The sequence below is a fragment of the Pogona vitticeps genome, chromosome 1 (assembly GCF_051106095.1).
Source record: "Pogona vitticeps strain Pit_001003342236 chromosome 1, PviZW2.1, whole genome shotgun sequence".
Classification (NCBI taxonomy): Eukaryota; Metazoa; Chordata; class Lepidosauria; order Squamata; family Agamidae; genus Pogona; species Pogona vitticeps.
In genome coordinates, this window is record NC_135783.1 from 45,316,683 (window position 1) to 45,339,997 (window position 23,315).

Consider the following 23,315-nt stretch of genomic DNA (forward strand, 5'->3'; position numbering starts at 1 on the left):
AGACTGAATTATCTCTTGGTACCTATATAATTGATCAGTGTTCTGAATTCACATTATCAAATTCACATTAGGTTCCAGCTTAACATTTGTTATCTACTATTTCTTTTCAAAAACATCTGTGGTAGGAACCATTTTAATAAGGAATTTTGGAATGCTTCCTAGTAAATTCATACAAATATATATCAGAGCAGATTTCCACAGGAGCATTAGTTCTCAAGGCAAATTATTAACAAAATATAGTGATCTTTATAAAATTCTTCATCTTGCTATGTCTGAGCCAGGTCGTTCAGATGTCAACCTGTGGTGATATTACTTGCTTAAACAAAGCCTAAATACATTTGTACAGCCTGAGAACTTCATTGCATTCTCTGCACCCAAAGAATTATAAAGTGGTGGGATACAAAGAACTATACAGGCTACAGACATCTTACTACATGTGTGTTTCATCCAACATGGACATGGCATCATTTAAAGTTATATACATGATGAAATTCAGGTTGCTCCTACATCTGTGCTAACCATAGGTTAAGCTACTCAGATGACTTTTCAAGGCTATCACAATTGGCATGATCTGTGCCTCAGATACTTCAACTGCCATATACACTGAGGATGTCATCAGTATAAACTAGCACCAAAACAATTCCGGACAGGTCTGTGTTTCCTATTAAACACAAGAGTTATTGAGTGACCTCCAGTATAAAGCATGCTGGTGTTCTATACCTTTCATCCTCTCCCTTCCCTGCACATTTTATTGAAGGAATTTGACTGTAAAAAACATATTTCTTCAATTTTCACATGTTTTTGATCACCCAGATAAAACACTTGTTTCTTCAGGTGACAAGAAAACAGGGTCTTTATACGATTATAAGATTGTCTTTTTTTCCTCAGCTACCAAGGATGAATGGGAAGGCTTTTAAAAGTTATATTTAAGAATTTGAAGCAGTTATAAAAGAATCTAAATTGTATACATTTCAGCTACCCTTTTCTAGATAAATATGTTATACGAATTCAGAGGCAGTTAAGCTCTTCTGTAAATTGCCCTTTTATTTATGATTTACTGCAAGTCTCCATCTAGTGTTTACGTATATATTTCAGAACTCTTGACATTGAAAAATGATATATGCTGTGGTTTTCACTAAGTATGTATTTCAAGTTTAAATATGTTTGCTCAACAAGCAGGAATAATACTTTGGGAGAATACAGTAGCTAAACTTTCATTATGATGACTGCCTACACTTTCTGATCCATTTGAGCAAGTATAGAATTAAAGTGTTACGTCTCAGTTGATTCAGTAGGACTGTATTTCTCTTCAAGAATCAGGAACATATTTGATTATGTTTCTGACATTGTTACTGTCTGGACAGTGTCAGGTAGTGACAGTGGCCAGGCATGTATTCTACTACTCTGGCTTATATATCAGCTGTATTACTCTCTAGAGTAGCTGGATCTAGCTTTGTTTGCTCATGCATTAGTTTCCTCCATGCTGGACTGTAATGCCGTGTTTTCCCCAATGTAAGACAGGGTCTTATATTATTTTTTGCTCCAAAAATGCATTAGGGCTTATTTTCAGGGGATGTTTTATTTTACAGTCATGTCATCTTTTGATTGCTGCACAATGGTGGAGGGTGGTGTTTCACTTAACTGGGGCTTACTTTTGGGGTAGGGCTTATATTACGAGCATCCTGAAAAATCATACTAGGACTTATTTTCAGGTTAGGTCTTATTTTCGGGGAAACAGGGGATATCAGGTTAGGACTTTTTGCCCCAGTATGCATCACTATACACTTGCTGACACTGAATGCCATTTGCCGTATTAGTGCTGAGTCTCCTCGTCTTGAGATGTCATTTTGGAGCTCTTCTTTTGGAGTTCTTCTAACCACCCTAAATAATTTCGCATCACCTGCACGTACAGTTGTCTTACTATTCACTCCTCAGTTATATAGGAGCAATTTAAAAAGCACTGCTCACAGTACAGATCCCTGAGGGACTCTGCTGCTCGCATTCTTCCTCTGTGAGAACTGGCCACTTATATCTATTCTCTGCATCCTCTTCTTTAACTATTTTTCAATCCATAAGAAGACCTTTGTCCTTTTCATGCTTCTGTGTCCGTTGATAAGATGATATAAAAGGATTTTTACTCTTATCCCATGACTGAGAAGTCTGCTCAGGTATCTTTGATTAGGGACGTTGTCAAAAGCCTTTTGGAAGTCCAAGTAAACACTGTTTGCCAGATCATACCTTGGCACATATTTAATAACACGTTCAAAGAACTCATTAAAAAATTAGAATTAGGACTTGTCTTTATAGAAGCCATGTTGACTCTATTTCAGCAAAGCTTGCTCTTGACAAGTTTCTCCTTAATAATTATTTCTAATAATTTATCTGGAACAGATGTTAAGCTAACTGGCTTGTAGCTCTAATTTCCCCTAGATTCCTATTAAAAATTTGGAGTTATGTTGTCCACTCTCAAGTCCTGTGCCAGAGACCCGTGTTAGTGACAAGTTTATTTAGAAGATCTTTAGGGATTTATTCGAGTTGTTAGGGAAATCATAGCTAGACACCATCTAGACCCACTGATTTGTTTGTAGCTAGGTGTATAACATTTACACATTTCATACTCTGTGTTGGCTGATGAGATCAGTGTATTTGGCAAGTATTGTGATCCATTTATAGAGACATTTCATGATTTGGCAATACCTTTACTGAATCATTAAAAATAAATAAAGCTTCTGGGTTCTCCAACAGTATTCCTTAGTTAAAGATGCTATAACAAATAAGATGAAGGATATCGTTTAAAAACTGAGCTAGATGTTTTTCCCATGGCTTATGAAGCCAGACTGGCAACAAATATGGAATTTAGAGGTGACAAGGGTGTCATTTTTCAGTTTCTCCTCCTCTTTTCCTCACAAAAGGCTGGCTCTACATCTCCCTATCAGACCTGTTTTGTATTTGAGTTCACCACAATAAAGGAACTGCCCAACCTCAAATTGTATTTCTATGAATTGATAATATAGCCTTTTTCTTCTTCTGTACTTGATCTTGAAATAATATAATCAGCTGCTGGGAGAAATTCTGCTGCCACAAGAAGGGGCTTTTCCCATGACTGTTTTTACCTCCTGCAACTCATAGATGTGACTACCAATTTTGGCTCTTATTGATTCTTTTACCTTGTGGGATACAAAGATGTATAATTCTATTTTGCTGATGTAAAAGATTGAGACTGCTGCAAACCCACAATGATTATGCCAGCCTAGGCAGGAATAAACGCTACTCTCCACAGAAATGGATAAAGCTGCAGTATGAGTGAACCAAAGTATAGAATATGGGGCCATTGTGAAATATGTAGCATTGTAGATGTGGGGAAACCAGTGTGATATAATAGATAGTGATGGACAGGCGATATAGGTTGAAATTTCTGCTCAGCCATGGAAGCTCGCTGAGGAAGTGAAGCAATCACAAAACTAATTCTTAAATACCTCACATGCCATAGATTAAGGTGGCCATATGTTGGGTGCAGCTTGGCAGCACATAATATGTAAGAGATGCTATGGTATGATAAAGCAGGCCCGGTGGAATACAAGAGAAGGATAAAACTTTCAAATATCAGCTGATCAACAGTACGGACTACAGTGGTTACTTAGAGACACATGTATAAAACAGTATCTAGTCTCAGGAAGAGAATTCTATAGCTGCCCCATTTTAAGGCAAAGCTCCTGTTCTCCATGTCTTAATGGATACATATTCTCCCATTACAGTAGTGACTCTGAGATTCATACTAAAACGTGATGTGGTTCTATCAATTTTTTATTACATTCATTGCTACCTATTTCAATTAATGAACTTGTAAGAAGGCTGATGCTGCTGAGGCATATATTTAATATTCTAGATATTGCAGGAAGTAAGCTGGATGAACTTCAACTTTGCTCAGCGTTTCTTTTCTACACCCCACAGGGCAAGACTGACTAACGAAGACTAATTTAAAATTTTATTTTCAGCATTGCTGGAAACTGAATTTTTTTCTTCCTGCTAAGATGTCCGCAGTTCTGCCTTCTTGGTAGAAACAGCCTTAGTGTATCTAATCCAGCACAATCACACTTCTTCAGTGAACCTTATCATACTGGTTGGTTGGAATATATTTAGGGGATTAGTCTATGTGCAATGAAATGTGGCCCTTGTGCCCAATGTGCACTAGCGAATATTTATACAATATGGGAGACATTTTTGCTACACTTTTCTTTATTTTCCAGTTATTCAATTGGAGTTTTAGAGAAGTGAAGGAGCCTCTTTTATGAAACCTCATTGTTTCAACAGAAAAAGAGCATCTTGCTTCTTTCATAATAGCTTAAGAGATGGATAGGCATGTTAGTCTGTTGGGAAGCAAAAACAAGGAAGGATAATAAATATATTTAAAAGATTATTTAAGGTACTTAAAGATTAACACATTTATTATGACACAGATAATAGCTCTTTGCCACATGGGTCTAGATGGGAGAATTGGCACAATTCAGAAATCAGAAGTCCTGGGAAACTGCTTTTGACCTGTAAGTTGCAGATGTAAATTTGTTCAGTTGTGCTAAGATGACAATGTAATTGTATATTATTGCTGTTGTAAATAGTCTCTGTGTTTATTTTGCAAACATTTCAGAGCCAAATCAGGGGTAAGCAATGTCCAGAGGTCTGTGGCCACCACATGTTCCTCATGGATGTTGAAAGGCCACACTCACTCTTGGAGACCTGATTACTAACTGGAAAATCTGCTTGCTAGTATCAAAAAAAATTTCAAAAATGAAATGGGGGTGTACAGTCCTCTGGCGTTCTGGCAGAAGAGTCCAAAACATGAAAAAAATCACTTCTATATCTGCTAAAGGGCATAAGGGATCTTCCTGAGAATTAAAAAAATCACACACATCAAAAATGGGAGGCTGTGAGCTACCAGGGTATTATGGGGGCACAAGTTGGTTCCTTAGGGGGAGGGAACATATACAGACCATACCTGCCCACTTCTAGTCTAAGTGAATTATCACAGTTAATAGCTTTTACATTTCATTGCCTTTTACAAGAGCTTTTCCTGTTTATAGAGCTGTGTTATGTCCACCTGATTATTTCACCAAGAACCCCCTCTATTTTGATTTTAATTAAGATATTCAGAGATCACAGTGATATTAGCTGCTGGTATATCATTGGAAATAAATGAATTTTTATACCTTTCCTAGTAATAGTAACATATAAAGATTTGAATCAATAAACCAGCACAGAAACCCCGGTGATTAAAAGATTCCATTGGAAAATAAAATTAGATTCCTTGGGAGGGGGAATTAAATAGGTCTTTCCCTTTGGCCCTTACTTATAATCCTTGAAAAGATTTAACTTACAATTAGAAAAATGTTACATTGATTTATATCTGTGTTTGTGCTCATCACAGATCTAAGACTTTGCCCTTAACTTGACAGATTTTTTAATAAGCAAGTTAGCTGCAGCCTTGCTTAGAGCAATCAAAAGACCTTTAGAGCTGCACAGAAAGATGGTGAGTGAGAAAGCAGAATTTCAGATAACTGAGTCTTTCTTCTGACCAAGTGTGGAATGGTGCCTCTGGGAATTCTGACTGAATCAGCTCTAAATTTTTAATTTGCAAAAAGTCAGCACTAATGAGAACTAAAAGTCTTCTTTTAGAAGCCTTTTATTTTAGCTTCAGAAATTATTACTTATTAATATTATTAACAGCTTGGGGTTAGGCAAAGGCTTCTGCAACAGCTTTTGTAAATCTTGTTTGTCCAGCCTATCTTAGCCTCAGTCAATGTTAAAGGATTTATAGATGTGGAAGACTCATCTTTTTATTATTCTTCAAATGCAAGTTCAATTACTTTTATTTTTAACAAACAAATGTCGAAGGTAAGCTAGATTCTGAATTAGAGGGCATTTCCCCAGAAGCTAATGAGTTCTTTGTTTTTTGCTTAAGCAGGTCATACCCACACCCACAGCAGCAGAATTAAAAAGAAAAAGCAGAGACTGTTGCTGGTGAATAGCAAAATAATTTTTGCAGTCGTAATGGTTTTTGCAGAAGTTGAAAGCAAAAAAAAAAAAAAAAGGATGGCTTTACTGGGGAGAAGGGAATTCATGATATAAAACTTGCATATTCTTATAAGAAGGCCGTATCTGTCTATATAGATAGATGTACACAATTATTTGGATAGGAATGAAATCTGCAGTTAGCATGCATCTGAAATCCATGTAGAAACTAGGATATTTCTCAGTTGCTCTGGAGACATGCTGTGGACATTTAAAGCAAGCTGTGTAAAGGTGAGACTGGCATACATAATTCATTGATTTAAGAGACAATCTGCTTATTAGAGCTCTGTTGGCCAGTACAAGCTATTTCTGGAAACACTGCACTGATTTCTAAAGATAAAGAAAAATATATTCTCTCAAACAGGAAAAGATAGTAGCAAATGCAATAATAATCCCAAATGGACCAAGAATTCGTACCTCACCATGGCTGCAGTAAGGCTGATGAGGTCACCCGCTGTGGTGAATTTTTAGGAATAAAATACTTAAGTTCCCCCCCCCCCCAAGTCCCAAGGCACTTGTGGGATCCTTTTCCTTGTTGGGAAGCTTCTGGGGGGAGAAAGGAAGGTATTTGAACACCAACATTTGCTACTGCTGGGATGACTTTTCCACCAGCAGTGATTTTTGAGAGTTAAAGACTTCTTGTAGCCCCCAACAGTTTCCTTAATGAGAAGAATGCCGAGGCAACCTCAGGACCTTCAGGAGTGATTGGAAAATGTTTCTTTCATAATAATTGCTACTGTCAATGACATCAGTCTTTCATGACATAATTTATAGCAATAGGATTTCAAACTCTATATATTAATAATCTGGACGTATCCGCAATATCTGCTTTAGCTGCAGTTAAGGCTTTTCCTTGACATGATTCCCTCTTAACACAACAACTGTTGATGACAGGATGTCTAGGTGATTAGCACTTTGGCTAATAGTTACTAGGCCATTTTCATTTAAATTCCTATTTCCATTATAATTGTTGCCACTTTGCCCAGTCTCATTTGTCTCAGTGCCTCTCTACAATGTATTTCATATATATGTCTCTAGATGAAGTATTGTGTTTCATTAGTTTCAGGAAGTGGATGGTGATCCACAAAAGCTAGCACTGAAAGAAAACCACTAGTATGTAAGGTCCTACAGCTATTTCTTTCTTTCTTTCTTTCTTTCTTTCTTTCTTTCTTTCTTTCTTTCTTTCTTTCTTTCTTTCTTTCTTTCTTTCTTCGTTTGTTTGTTCATTCGTTCATTGCTATACATGCCAAAACAGACTAACACAGCTACTGTATTGAAAGCTGGCAAATGCTGTTCAGTGTAAATAATTTTAAAGTAATGCATGCCAGCTGTGTTTACAGATATGGTATATAAGCTGAAAAACATTAAGCTAGCAAGAGATCTTTAGAGTGTGGTGGAGAGCTCAGTAGCAGTGTCAGATGAGTCTATGGTAGCCATAAAAATATGGATCCCATACCAACATTTATTAATGAAGGGACTGAAAAGAGATCACCAGTAGAGTATAACATCATTATACAAATCTATGGTGCAGTTATATTTGGTATAATATAGTTTTAATCTCATCTCTAAAAAGGTAAGCTACAGAAAAGGTCCATCAAAATGATTAGAAAGCTCAAGCAACTTTGCAAAGAAAAAACTGCAAGTGATTGAGGCTTTTAAGCTTAGAAAATTGAGGAAGGGGAGGACCACTGTAGACATTTATAAAATGAATCAAAGACACGAAGGATGGGATTTCTCTCCTCCTCCCCTTCTCACAAGGCAAAAGTTCTTCTCCAATAAGTGAGGTGGTTCTGGGTAGACAAGAGAGAACATTTTCACATGCGACATAATTAATTTATGGAAGTCATTGCCACAATTCATAGTAATAGGCAAGATTTTTGGTGGCTTTAAAGGAGGACTGTATGAATCTGTGGTGGCTGTGTATGTCGGTACAACGGGGGGGGGGGGGGCTCTATGATATCTCCAGTATCAGGAGCACCATGCCTCTAAATATCAACTGGGAAGGGTTATTGCTTTTATAGCCTGCTTGTGGGCTTGACCACTGTGGGAGAAACTCAGTGGACCCTTGGTTTCATCCAGCCAGATTTACCTTGCTGGCTTACAAGAAAGAATGGTAAGGATGAAAGTTGGTTGCATAATTACGAATTTGAGGATCAGTCCCTAGAAATATCCTCCAAATCATCAAATGGAGTCACAGTACATTATTACATAATTAGTGTGTGAAGTCCTTCCCCACTGACAAAAATAGTAGATTATTTTTAAAATCATTGTAATTGTGTACCTAAAAGAGAAGCCTTGTTCAAATAGTAGAAGGATAAAACATGAGCAAGACAAAGCATGAGCAACAGGTCAAAATTTTTCTCCTTTAGGAGTTGTCACTTCAGCATGGGCCTTTTAAGTCTGGATATGGAAGTAAATTAAACCCTTAAGGAAAAGAACATAAGTCGTAATCAGCACAATGTAGCTTGCTATGACATGCATAATGCAGGCTTTCCAATTAGAACACTGCAATTCTTAAACTTTCTTTCTGGACTGATGAGAGAGCAATTATTTTAACACACACTGAATGCAGTCTTCTAGCTGTTTCCAGTTGCTCCAGTAAGCACAGTCAGTGCTTTTGAAAACATGTTTGCTATTGAATTTTGTATCAAAACAGCAGCAAAGAGGGCAATTTGTTGCTATAAACTCAAGTTGTGCTAATCAATGGGATGCAGCCAGGCAAAGCATTTGTTCAGGCTGTAAGCAAAATCATTTCTGCTAAATAATTTTTAAGGCAGTTCATTGGTTCTAAAGAAAAAATTACAGTGAGCTTGTCAGTACGAAAAGACAGATACTTCAACATAGGCATGTATTAATATGCTTTAAAGATGAACACTCGTTAGGAAGCCTGTGTTGGAGATGCAACTCCAAATATGTAAAAAGTTTTAATGCAAGTTTTAGATTGAATAATTCATATTTTCATGAAAACATCTGAAAAGCTTGTGTGTGTATTAAATGTTATCCTTCCATATATTTTCTACTTGATTATACATTTGGGGTTAAATTTGAGGGTGAATCATCTTCATGTGTGAAATATTATTATTATTATTATTATTATTATTATTATTATTATTATTATTATTATTATTATTATTATTATTATTATTATTATTATTATTATTATTATTATTATTATTATTATTATTATTATTATTATTATTATTATTATTATCGAGGTTCTGTTTATATCCTGGGTCAAAAAGCCCCCAAAGATGGTTTGCAATGTTTAAAATATAAATGCAAAAATGATAGTACACATTATTAGAGATACATCACAGATCGTTAACCTGAACAAGACATTAAGAGCAGTAGAAATAAAATATACATAACTTTTATTTACTTGTGATACTTAATTTATTCTCATGCAGGTTACTTCTTTGGGATTGTGATGACAGGAGCTACAGCTATTACATTGAAGTTTCCACAAACCAGCAGCAGTGGACCATGGTGGCTGACAGAACAAAGGTTTCTTGCAAGTGAGTTTAAAGTACTCCAAATGTCATTAATGTAGCTCACACTTTTAATATGTATTTATTTATTTATTTATTCAATTTATAAGCCGCCCACTCTACCCAAAGGTCTCTGGGCGGCTCACATGAGAGATAGGAGCTTGTAAACAACTGGCAGTCAGTAACAAAATGTTTGGAAGGGCAACTAGCACATGTGTTTATGCACATATCTCTGTGTATTTCTGTGTAAAATAAATATAAATGAAATCTTAAACAATTATAGAAGCTAGGTAAGGATTTGCTGGTGACAGAAATAGGGAGCTATACACCACTTTCCAAGTTTATTTGCTGTAATGGGAAGTGCTGCGGGGAACAAAAGATTAGAAAGAAGCACAAAGAGGACCATCTTCTAATCATTGTCTTGTCATGAGAACAACATGAACAGGTTAAGATTTGGGAGACAGAAAACAGGAAGTCCTTTCCTACAGCAGAACACAAATGGATCCCATTACACCAGGTATCACAAATTGCCCCAAACCTGCTGATTTTGCAGTGCTCACTGATAAATTGAAGATGAGCCAATGATGATGCTGTCTCACAGTTGCCTCACTTTACTGGTAATACCTGATAAAATCCAAAAGCCATTTTTTGGGCCCAATTCAAGATTGATTTTTATTTCTGTTGGATAAAGAAACATTCTTAGGATGGAATAATAAGTAAACGTTTGTTCAGGTGAATCTCTTGAAAAAATGAATAAAACAGGAATGATCTCAAATGTTTTGTACTGCTTCTGTTGATATTTAGTACATGGTTGGATAATAGCATTCTCCTTCCACACTTTTCATTGCACCTAATCCTGCACTGAAGAACTACCCCCTTGTTTTGTGGTATTAATTTAATGCATGAAGAGTGAATTTCAAAGTTCCAGCTAGTTAGTTCACAGCAGGAAGAGTAAGACAAACTGAAGGTAGTACACACAAACTTCAACCAACATCTTTGATCAGTCAGAGTGGCAATGAATATAATGAGAAACAAAAGAAAAGAAAATGGAATTCAGTTTACATGTCAGAGACTGTATTTGATAGTCTAGCCAAGTGTGAAAACATCTTTTCAAGTCTGCATATGCTGCCTTTGGTTGGTTTAATAGTATTTTAATGTTGTATTTTGTGCAAATTAATAATTTAGTAGTCAAAGCCTGAAGTGACAGGCTCTTCCTAAACTCCTCTTTTTAGTCAGTCTCAAAAGGCTGATGATAAAAATGATGGTGTGTTTATTATCTTCACAGTGGAAGGCTTTCTGCCCTCCTTAAATGGAAGCCAATTAATGCACAGGGATTATGTAATTGTCATTTTAAATGCTGCATGTAGCTAGGAAAAAAAGATTTTCTTTCTGGCTAAACTTTGTTTTTCTTTAACAGTGTGACAGTAATGAAATCGATTCATGTTCTGTTCTTTCTAAAGGGCAAATATTTCTGAGAAGTTTGCTTTGGTTTTTTAGGCTTGAACAATAACATTGCATACATGTTTAAAGATTTTGTGGAGAAGAATCTAGAACTTGAATTAAGGACTAAAGTAATTGAATTTCAGTTGGGTTCAATTTGTTGTTAAACAGTTTATTCTTTTGGCAAATATTCTGCTAAAAGATTTGAGCAGACAAGCTGCAGAATTAAGGCTAATTAAATTGTGTTCTTGGAAGTTTATTTATGAAATACAGTCCATTAAAAGCCAAATTATGTTAGTTGTACCTTGAACTGTTCAGCTGACAATTCAGACTAAGTTTAATAGAATTTGGTTGCAGATTATGAGCAAAGTTTATTGATAAATTACTAAAAATAAATGCAGAAGTCCTTAGTAAGTCTTTTCAGTGTCTCTTTCTTGTAACAGAAAGTGGCAAAACACCTAAATAGAACCAGGTAAACAAAAAACCCCAACACCCAGTAATAATCAGCAAAATGAAGAAAAATGTGTATACAAAAAGAAAACAAAATCAGCTGACCCCAGTTACAAGAAAGAATCAGGGTTTTAACCAATGTTGAAGACACTGATGTTGTGACCCGGCCATCATTCTGCATGTGAAAGGGGTTGTTTCTCCAATGTATGAGCATGTAGTGAAACACAATGTGCTTTCTTTTTATATATAATTTCCAATGAATCATTTTCTTCTTCTTCGTGGTCTCTGTGAACGCACACAAATGGGTTATACTGTGTCTATGCAAAGGTTCTCAAGAACTTCTAGAGCTTCTGCGCATGTTCACTGGGACCTTCCTCCCATTGCGCATGTTTCGCCTGTGGCAAAGATTGCCTCAGGCCCCAGGGAAAATAGCCAGACTGTCACTAGCCCAATAAGCAAACAGTGACTGCTTGGAAGAAGGAAGAGCCTCGTGCCCAGGACTGCCACACTCAGACAGAGGAAACACCTGGGAATGTGATCAGGGAAACCCTAGCAATAGAGGAGAGACCCCTAGAGGAGGAAGAAGGGGAACCAAGTACCTGAAGCATTAAGGATTTTATGGAAACACTAGTGGTGGTAGACGGAAGTTTGGAGGGAGAAGAGAAGAGTAGAGAAGAGGGAGGCTGAGACCTCAGAGCAGGGGAGTCAGGCAGAGCATGAGGAAGACCCAGGACTGGTACCTGTGACAAACCCAGACCTACTGGGATATGTCACACAGTTACACTAAGCTGCCACCAACCATTCCCTTTAAGAAGTCACACAGACCAGGGATGGATTTTAAACAATAAAAAGAATAAGGTTTATTTTAAATACACACAGGGAAAATAAACAATCAGGTGAACAAGATAAAGTAACGTGGCTTAGTTTCACTCATACATACACACAGTTTGGTTCACACAGAACCTTAACTTAAAGCACAGACCCTGAACCTATCAGTTCTGGCTAACCAACAGACACCTGAACCTATCAGGTTGGTACTCTGACACACAGTAGTACCCTGTCTGACACACAGACTCCACAACAGCTTCTTCTTCCCAGCTGCTGCTTCGTCACAACCCAGTGTCTCACAGTGTCTCCTCAGTGTGTCCTAAACTCTCCACACAGGCATCACATATTTATACAGTACAGCCCCTCCTCCTGATGTCCCGCCTTCCACTCCCCATAGGATGGAACTTTCCCTCCAAACCCATGACAGACAGGTAACATCAGTGCTGTATGTAACACCTCCCCTCTTTATAAGTTGTTTTGTAGGGGGAAAGCTAAAAGTGCTTTTTCCCAAAAAACAACCTGTATAAAATACACAACAACAGTTATACATACCATATTATACCATACATATACTTACACTCTAAGTTAAACATTTACCATTTAGGCATTTAAACATTTACCATATACATTACATCAGTTTACCTTTATTCATACAAACCAAATTCAACACCAGGTACATTTAACCTTTTGTCATCAATATATATACATATAGTCCATGTTCTTTCGCCGTCTTCATTCTTCAGGTCTTCTTGATAAGGCGTCAGCAACACAGTTCACTGACCCTCTGACCACCTTCACTTCAAAGTCATAGTCCTGTAGGTTTAAAGCCCACCTCATAAGTTTGCTATTGTGGGTTTTCATTGTCTTTAACCATTGCAATGGTGAATGGTCAGTACACAGAATAAAATGTCTTCCCCAGATGTAAGGCTTGGCCTTCTGGATCGCGTAGACTATGGCCAAACACTCCTTCTCCACGGTTGCCAAATGTCTCTCACCTTTTTGAAGTTTCCTACTCAGGTAGGACATTGGATGCTGGTCACCATTCTCATCCTCCTGGCACAGAACTGCTCCTACCCCGCTGTTAGACGCATCGGTGTAGATGATGAACTCCCGGTCGAAGTCTGGAGCACGCAGGACTGGATAGTTGATTAACGCCTCCTTCAACCTCTGGAATGCCGCCTCACAGTCGCTGGTCCACGGGATGCGGTCATCAGCCGTCTTCCTCGTCAGATCGGTCAGCGGAGCCGCAATCTCGCTAAACCTCGGGATGAACTTTCTGTAGTAGCCCACCAACCCAAGAAATGATTTGACCTTTTTCTTGGTGTTGGGTCTAGGCCAATCACGAACTGCTTCTATTTTGGCCTCCAGGGGTTTTATCATTCCTCCCCCTACCATGTGACCCAAGTATTTTATTTCTGGGCTACCCAGCTGACACTTGCTGGCCTTTACTGTTAGCCCTGCTGCACTTAACCTCTGCAGCACTAACTCCAGGTGTATCAGGTGATCTTCCCAGGTATTACTGAAGATCCCTATGTCGTCAATGTAGGCCACTGTAAAGTCACTGAGCCCTGCCAAGGTCTGGTCCATCAGCCTTTGGAATGTGGCTGGTGCATTTCTGAGACCAAAGCTCAGGACTCGAAACTCATAGAGACCAAAAGGGCTGCAAAAGGCAGTCTTTTCTTGATCCCTGGGATCAATTCTTAATTGCCAATATCCCTTTACCAGGTCCAATGATGAGATGAACCGGCAACCCCCTATGGTTTCAATCAGGTTGTCTAGCCTGGGCATTGGGTAGGCATCAGGAGTGGTTACACGGTTTAATTTCCTGTAATCGACACAAAACCTAATGCTCCCATCAGGCTTGTCCACAAGGACTATCGGAGAGGACCAAGGACTAGAAGAGGGGACGATTATGTTCTCCCTCAGCATCTCGTCCAGCTCCTTCCGCACCTTGTCCCTATAGGGTCCCGTTACTCGGTATGGGGATACTGCCTGCGGGGGTGCATCCCCTGTGTGGATCCGATGCATCACTCCCTTCACTATCCCCGGCTTGTTGGAAAACACCTGTTGATATTTACTAAGCAGCATTTTTAGTTCTTGCTGCTGGTCTTGGGTGAGTGCAGGACTGATCTTTACCTCCTCTGGGTTGTATTTTACTTCCCCTCTACCCTCCCAGAAGGGTAATTCAGCTTCCTCACTCTCAGCTGCTTTTATCGCGAATAAAACCCTCTGTTCCCCTCTGTAGTAGGGTTTTAGGGCATTCACATGAACCACCCTCCTTGCTTGGTTCTCCTCCTGCTCTATTAGGTAGTTCAGGTCTGACATCTTGGAAATGACCCTATATGGTCCTGCCCATTTGAGCTGCAGTTTATTCTCTCTGCAGGGCCTCAGCCAAAGCACTTCCTCCCCTGGGTCAAAGTGCCTCTCTCTAGCTTTGTGGTCATACCATGTTTTCTGTCTGACCTTCTGAGCTTGCAGGTTTTCTGCTGCCAGCTCTAGATTTCTCCTTAGGTCATTCATCAAGGTGTCTATGTATGTCACAACGTCTTGTGGGTCATCCTGGGTGATCTGCTGTGTTTTGTTAACCCCTAAGTGTGCAGCAAACATGTCAGAGTGACCCCTTTGTAAGATCATGGGGCGATACTTTTCAGGTACCACCAGCTGACTTCTGATCCCATCTCCCCCTTTTGAGATATTCCTCAGGGTTTCTCTATACAAAATCCCCTTTTTCTCCAGAAATCTCACTGGGGTTTCAGGTGTTAGCTGGGCGTCAGTCACCTGTTCAAAACACTTTTGGAGAGTGGCGTCTGCCTTTTGCTCCTGTCCAAATCTGCTGTCTGTGGTTAAGGTTTCCACCACAGCTTCTGAACTCCCCTCTGCTTCCGTCTCTGGCTCATCATTACCCCCCTGAACTGTCCCTGTGGTGGCTTGTGAGCGTGTAATCACTAGCACCCGTTTCACATGTTCAGCCAGGTCATTTCCCACGAGCACGGCTGCTGGCAGAGTCGATGAAATCGCTAGCCGCCAATCTCCCCTCCAGCCTTGAAAGTTGACAGGTACCTCTGCTACTGGCAGAGAGATTACCTGCCCCTCAATCCCTGCCACCTTCATGGTCTCATTTGGGATTATAAACTCCCTAGGAATAATATCTGGATGGCACAGGGTTACCTGGGAACAAGTGTCCCGCAGCCCCCTATACTGACGGTCAAGTATTCCTACGTCCACCCCGGCTGTCTCAAACAACTGAGAATCTGTTTTCACCAGCAAGCAGCGTTTTACCTCTATAAGAGGACCATTTTCCTCAGCCTGATCAGCAGAGGTAGCTGTTCCAGACTGAGTAGCCATGGCAACAGGCTCCCTCTGTGACAATGAGCTTTGCTCTCTCTGGACACAGAACACAGCTTTTGGCTTGGTCCCACTAGAATTCTGAGGCACCATTCCTTTTAGCTGCTTTAATTTCTCACACTCTGAGATTAGATGACCCTTTCCCTGACAGAAATAACATTTTCGGGTGTATTTTGATTCTCTCTCCTCTTGTTTTGGTTTTCCCTCCAAAATCTGAGGTCTTTGTTTCATGTCTGAGGGCTTCCCTTCACCATGGGCCCCTCCCCCTTGCTGGCTTTTCCCTGGTCCCTGAGAGTACTTGCTGTGGGTTTCTTTGGGTTTCCCTACAGATTTCCCCTCACCCAAGGGCTTTCTTATTTGGGAAATAAAATCTGCGATTTCTGCGGCTGCTGCCACAGATTTCGGTTTCCTTTCCCTCACCTGGAATTTCAATTCCCCATGCAGGACTGAATAGAACTGTTCCAGTGCTATCAAATCTTTAAGCTGTTCATAGGTCTCTGTCCCCTCCTGCGATAGCCATTTCTCAAGCAGCCTCACCAATTGGGCCCCCACTTGGGTAAAAGTCTGTTCTGGTTTCTTGGTGAGGGACCTGAATCTTTGTCTCAGCTGTTCTGCATTTATCCCATGTCTGGCAAACACCAGTTTTTTAAACTCTGCAAAATCTTTCATCAGTTCCTCAGGCATCTCGGCATATACCTCAGCCAGGCTACCACTGATTAAAGATCGCATGATGGTCATCTTCTCAGTTTCCCTCACTGAGAAATCCACAAACGCTCTTTCCACTAAGGAAAAGAACACCTCAGGACAATCTCCCTTGTGGTACACAGGGAATTTCTTCAGGTCAGCCTTAGACAATTGGCCTCCCTCAGAATCCCTATTATTATTATTGTTGTTCTGGTTCATCATTTCCAGTTTTCTTAATTCATACGCCATCCTTTCTTTTTCCAGAGCAATTTTCTCTCTCTCTAATCTTTCTTCTCTTTCCAATCTCGCTATTTCAAATTGCCTCTGTTTCTCTCTTTCCCTTTCCTCCATTTCAATTTGCCTTTCCCTTTCCTCCCTTCTTTCTCTCTCTAATCTTTCCTCCACTTCAAATTGCCTCATCCTCAGTTCATGCTGTTGGACTATGAGCAATTTTCTAAGTTCTGGGTTCTGCTCTCCTGTGCTGTCACCTTGCACTGAGCCAAATTCATCCTCAGAACCTTGGTCAATCTGGGGGTCTTTCACATCACTCATTTCTGCCATCTGGCTTCGAGTCAAGGGCATAATCCCCCCTCAGAACAGGCTGCTTTAAAAAGTCAAGCCTCAAAATAAAACGACCACTTTTTTTCTTCTTGCCTCAGAACCAGCTCTCCCTAGAGATTGCTGCTGTTCTTCAGCACTACTTGCAACAGTATCGAGTCAGAGCCTACCCCCCTCTGCTGGGCCTCTCAGCTGGCAAGCTAGATCACTGTTACTACGCAGTTTTGCCTCAGCTTTTTCCCGCCAAAACTAGGCTGCCTCAGAGCACCTTAATCTAAGTCTCCCCAGTTGGCACGTTCTTCTACTAGCGCACCTCCCCGTGAGGTACACCTAGAAGATTACCTACGCGCCTCAGACTGTCCCTGACTAGACCCCCCTTGCTCTGGGCACACTTGCCAAGGCTTTGCTGGACCGCTGGACAACTGGACCAGTCGTATCCCACACGCTGGACACCAATCAATGTGACAAACCCAGACCTACTGGGATATGTCACACAGTTACACTAAGCTGCCACCAACCATTCCCTTTAAGAAGTCACACAGACCAGGGATGGATTTTAAACAATAAAAAGAATAAGGTTTATTTTAAATACACACAGGGAAAATAAACAATCAGGTGAACAAGATAAAGTAACGTGGCTTAGTTTCACTCATACATACACACAGTTTGGTTCACACAGAACCTTAACTTAAAGCACAGACCCTGAACCTATCAGTTCTGGCTAACCAACAGACACCTGAACCTATCAGGTTGGTACTCTGACACACAGTAGTACCCTGTCTGACACACAGACTCCACAACAGCTTCTTCTTCCCAGCTGCTGCTTCGTCACAACCCAGTGTCTCACAGTGTCTCCTCAGTGTGTCCTAAACTCTCCACACAGGCATCACATATTTATACAGTACAGCCCCTCCTCCTGATGTCCCGCCTTCCACTCCCCATAGGATGGAACTTTCCCTCCAAACCCATGACAGACAGGTAACATCAGTGCTGTATGTAACAGTACCCTCAGAGAAAGAAGGAGAGGGTGCTTGGGGCAATGTCCAGGAAGATCTTGAGTAGGTGTACCAAGCTGAAACAGACCTGGATGACGAGCCAGAACCCCCAGGAGATTGGTATTACATAATAAAAGAGGATCCCTGAAAGGGAGTCCTGGTGCAGATGAGGATGCTGACAGGGGAGCAGAAAAACACCAAAACCCTATGCCTCCCTCACACCCATATTACTGGGGTGAGAGAAGCCAGAGACAGAGCTCTTGATGTCACCAAGGTATCAGGCTTAAGGAACCAACACCAACCCAACTCCAACAGAGAAGGAGAAAACACCAGAAAGAGCATCTTTGTCATCTTGTAAGCCGCCTAGAGTGGTCACAATTGACCAGATAGGCGGGGTATGTATAAATAAATAAATAGATAGATAGATAGATAGATAGATAGATAGATAGATAGATAGATAGATAGATAGATAGATAGATAGATAGATAGATAGATAGATAAATAAATAAATAAATAAATAAATAAATAAATAAATAAATAAATAAATAAATCTTCAAGCAGGACAGTTGCAGGTATTGACCTCAGCCCAAGGAGCAACCTGGTCCCTAGTGAATTATGTGCCTTGCCCACATGATGGGCATACTAGCCCTCACTTTTGAGGACCTCAAGGTTTGGACCTGCATGGTGTTCCACTTTGAACTAAATTATAGACTCTAACTCCTTAGTACTGTTGGGCTAGGGTGGGGAGAAAGGCAAGACTGAGCCAGGATTAGTGTTGTTAACTAGCCCTGTAGGAGGCTAGCCAAATGAAATCCTTTCTGTTTTAACACTCTTCCCAGTTGAAATAGAACCTCATGTTGGAACCACCTGTGGTCAAGTACATGGATCTGGGAATGAAGTTGGGACCCCTGCTGACTAGTCCAGAGCCAGTGGGGTCCACACTTCATATTCTTTGTTTTTATGGGAACTTTAGATTCAATAATAACCAGCCAATATGGCTGAAAGCTGGCTGAGCTGATGCTGAGCTGCCTGTGCTGTGCTGAATCCTAACCCCTCAGGGAATCCTAACCCTCCCACGGAAGATGGGAAACTGCTTAGGGTTACCCTTGCCCAGGCCTAACTTTGCGCTGGCACAATGACTGTAACATCTGATATGAGAGGGGATTGGATCCGGCATAACACCAGTGTTTCTATCCATCCCCCTCTCCACTCCTTCTGTCTACCCCCCTTATCGGCCTCCCCCCCCCGGTGACTGATCTCAGTGAGCACAACAATTGTTCCAACAGATCCAGTTGTGCCAACAGATCTGAGATCAGCCACCATAAGGCAGCTGTGCTGGCATATGGGGCAGTTGCACAAAAAGCATCTGCCCATTCTGTACCTGCTGTATGCAGTACAGTGGTGCCTCGACTTACGAACATCCCTACTTATGACTATTTTGAGTTACAACCAGCTCTGGCTGCAAAATTTTGCTTTGACTTGCGGCCGGAGCTTCGACTTCTGAACAGAAAAAGGCAGGGGGGAAAGGAGGGAAATTAAAATTGTTGGTGGCAAAGAGGCTACTTCTTTGTAGCTCTTTCTCCCAAATGGTTAGGGAAAGGGATGCGGCGGCAGCCCAGCCCCGGGAGGCTGAGCCTGGCCGGGGTGCTCTGGCCGCTCGCCTCCTGGTGGCAGTGGTAGTCCAGCGCCGGGAGGCTGAGCCTGGCTGGGGTGCTCCTCGCCGCCTTCCAGGCAATTGCGGAGGGCAACGAGGAGCGCCGACCCCGGCCTCATTGGAGCCCGTCGGGAGGCAAGCGGTTAGAGGGAGCACCCTAGCCTGGCTCAGTCTCCTGGCGCTGGGTCGCCGGTGGTGCCGGTTCTGGAGCTGGAAATTTTTGTTTTGTTTTTGTTTTGTGTGTGGGACTTGCTCTATTTGTTTTTGTTTTTATTTTTTGAGGGGTTTTTTTTGGCCATAACGGATTAATCACATTCCCATGCATTTCTGTGGGAATGCATGCTTCGACTTATGACTATTTTGACTTTTCCATCTTCTGGAACGGATTATGTTTGTAAGTCGCGGCACTACTTTATATCCTTGAGTTCAGATTGCACTGTTCACAGTGTTTTCTTAGGATTCATACTTGCAAAACCAATACTGAAATCAAAATAGACATATTTAGTTGGTTTATGTGTGTGAGAGAAATCTTACTGTCTTTTCCAACATGGCCACTGGTTGTGCAAGTGGGATAGATGGGAACTGTATTCAAACATATCATAAGAATACCAGGTTGGAGAAGGTTGTGTCAGCTATGAGTTGAATTTCTGTTTTGTCAATTTAACAATTAGTTTTGTCTGTTTGCTTTACTTTATGTGCATGTATTCTATAACCTTTGAAATGTTGTTGTTGTTTAGTCGTTAAGTCATGTCCGACTCTTTGTGACCCCATAGACCAGAGCACACCAGGCCCCTCCTGTCTTCCATTACCTCCCAGAGTGGGGTCAAATTCATGTTGGTAGCTTCAGTGACACTGTCCACCCATCCCTCTGTTGTCCCCTTCTCCTCTTGATTTCACACTTTCCCAACATTAGGTCTTTTCCAGGGAGTCTTCTCATGAGATGGCCAAAGTATTGGAGCCGTCAGCTTCAGGATCTGTCCTTCCAGTGAGCACTCAGAGTTGATTTCTTTCAAAATCTTTCAAAATGGGTGGTTTGTAAGGATAACTGAATTCTTCAGCTTCAGAATTAGCTTCAGATTCCTGAAGCTGAAGATATTTTGCATCTTTTGTGGATGGTGTGCATCTTGATCATCAGTCTGTGAAAAAAATGTAAATTCTCACGTTATTGTTTTTAATATTAATGAGATTGCATTTTAAGTTAAAAGTAATGAGATTGCATTTTAAGCATAAACTAGTGTTCTGTCTACACAGTTAACTGTAAATCTCCCTGAGTATTAAAAAGACTTAAGGAGGTTTCTTCATCAGGCATGCTTTCACTCTTTGGCATATCACTACAAAGCTTAGCAATGAAGGAAAAGGTTATTGCTTTAATTAGCTCATAAAAGCCATATTGTCTTCCTTAAAAACATATGCAGTCTATCTGTCCTTTACCTTGGTATTTTTTGCTTTTTAAGCTGCAAAAAACTCATAAAATAATGCCATTTAGTTTATGGATTTATTTTTCATTACCTGAATATGAGTAGGTTTCTTTATTCTAAGGCTGTTTGGCATTTATTGGAATGCACCTTAGTTGTTCATTTATCCATCATACATTATGGATGCTTAACAAAAGCTGTCTACTGACAGTACTAAATATTTTGTGGCATTTCTTTATTAATTACAAGAAACTTACATTCATTGTAAACAGCAGATTTGTTTCCTTTAATTATTCAGCTTCTAATCTTGAGATATATGGGTGAGTAGGAGTCCCTGGTGATTTTATCTTCCATACTTTTTAGGTATTTAATAATCATTATGTGGTGTTGTTGTTTAGTCGTTAAGTCGTGTTCGACTCTTCATGACCCCATGGACCAGAGGACGCCAGGCCCTCCTGTCTTCCACCACCTCCCGGAGTAGGGTCAAATTTATATTGGTAGCTGTGGCAGACAGCCCATGTCACTCCTATCAGTCATTTTAGAGCTCTAGTGCAGGAGCCTATGACAGGACAGGAGGGGCGGAGTCAAGAAAACTGGGGGTGACAGAGAGTCAGTTTGGGAGAAGATTGTGAAGGGTTTAGACAAGACATTAGAAAGTTGGTGTGGTAGAAAATAATAAAGAGTTAAAAGTAATGAGAAATACATAGACAGAATATATTGAGACCTTGATTAAATGAATGAATACCAGCAAGAACACATGTAATAAAATCCCCATTTATAGAATGAATAATAAAAGAACATCCTTGATTTTTCTTCTGTGATTTACCTACCAAACCATAAATAAACCTTGTTATATTTGGCAGCAATAGTCTGAGATTCATAATTGGTACAGTGAGGGCGAAAAAGGGTGAAAAGAACAACTCGTGTCTGAAGGTGAACATGTGAGTGGGAAAACAAACAGGGGACACTGGGGGTGCGTGACTGTAGCTTCGATGACACTGTCCAACCATCTCGCCCTCTGTCATCCACTTCTCCTCTTGCCTTCACACTTTACCAACATCAGGCTCTTTTCCAGGGAGTCTTCTCTTCTTGTGAGATGGCCAAAGTATTGGAGCCTCAGCTTCAGAATCTGTCCCTCCAGTGAGCACTCAGGGTTGATTTCCTGCAGAATTGATAGGTTTGTTCTCCTTGCAGTCCAGGGGACTCTCAAGAGTCTCCTCCAGCACCACAATTCAAAAGCATAAATTCTTCGGTGGTCAGCTTTCATCATGATCCAGCTCTCACTTCCATACATCACTACTGGAAAAACCATAGCTTTGACTATGCGGACCTTTGTTGGCAAGGTAATGTCTCTGCTTTTTAAGATGCTTTCTAGGTTTGTCATTGCTTTCCTCCCAAGAAGCAGGCGTCTTTTAATTTTGTGGCTGCTATCACCATCTGCAGTGATCATGGAGCCCAAGAAATTAAAATCTGTCACTGCCTCCCCTTCTATTTGCCAGGAGGTGATGAGACCAGTGGCCGTGGTCTTAGTTTTTTTGATGTTGAGCTTCAGGCTATTTTTGGCGCTCTCCTCTTTCACCCTCATTAAGAGATTCTTTAATTCCTCCTCACTTTCTGCCATCAGAGTGGTATCATCTGCATATTGGAGGTTGTTGATAGTTCTTCTGGCAATCTTAATTCCGGTTTGGGATTCCTCCAGTCCAGCCTCTCGCATGATGTATTCTGCATATAAGTTAAATAAGCAAGGGGACAATATACAACCTTGTACTCCTTTCTCAACTTTGAACCAATCAGTTGTTCCATATCCAGTTCTAACTGTTGCTTCCTTTCCCACGTATAGATTTCTCAAAAGTCAAAGGCTTTTGCGTAGTCAATGAAGCAGAAGTAGATGTTTTTCTGGAACTCTCTGGCTTTCTCCATAATCCAGCGCATGTTAACAATTTGGCCTCTAGTTCCTCTGCCCCTTCAAAATCCAGCTTGTACTTCTGGGAATTCTCAGTTCACATACTGCTGAAGCCTGCCTTATAGGATTTTGAGCATAACCTTGTTAGCATGTGAAATGAGTGGAATTGTATGGTAGTTGGAGCATTCTTTGGCACTACCCTTCTTTGGGATTGGGATATAGAGTTATCTTTTCCAATCCTCTGAGCCACTGCTGAGTTTTCCAAACTTGCTGGCATATTGAGTATAGCACCTTAACAGCGTCATCTTTTAAGATTTTAAATAGTTCCACTGGAATGCCATCCCCTCCCCTGGCCTTGTTGTTAGCCATGCTTTCTAAGGCCCACTTGACTTCACTCTCCAGGATGTCTGGCTCAGGGTTAGCAACCACACTATCTGGGTTGTCCGGGACATCCAAATCTTTCTGGTATAATTCCTCTGTGTATTCTTG

General features: G+C 40.6%; 1 protein-coding gene and 1 long non-coding RNA gene across 3 annotated transcripts in view; one reads left to right on the plus strand and one right to left on the minus strand.

The window, feature by feature from the left end:
• The window catches only part of BTBD9 (BTB domain containing 9), a 216,874-nt gene that overhangs the window by 125,890 nt on the left and 67,669 nt on the right, over nucleotides 1-23,315 (plus strand). For both annotated transcript variants that reach the window (XR_013540396.1, XM_072991536.2), the window contains exon 9: nucleotides 9,474-9,581. Coding sequence is in view for 1 of the 2 variants with exons in the window: in XM_072991536.2 (XP_072847637.2) it covers nucleotides 9,474-9,581 (108 nt within the window). In the remaining variant the exon portion in view is untranslated. The remainder of the gene's footprint in view (nucleotides 1-9,473; nucleotides 9,582-23,315) is intronic.
• LOC144585832 (uncharacterized) lies at nucleotides 9,421-19,153 on the minus strand. The gene is made up of 2 exons (XR_013540397.1): nucleotides 17,866-19,153; nucleotides 9,421-12,184 (listed from the first exon to the last, which is right to left on the minus strand). It is a non-coding gene; the product is annotated as an uncharacterized LOC144585832 (long non-coding RNA).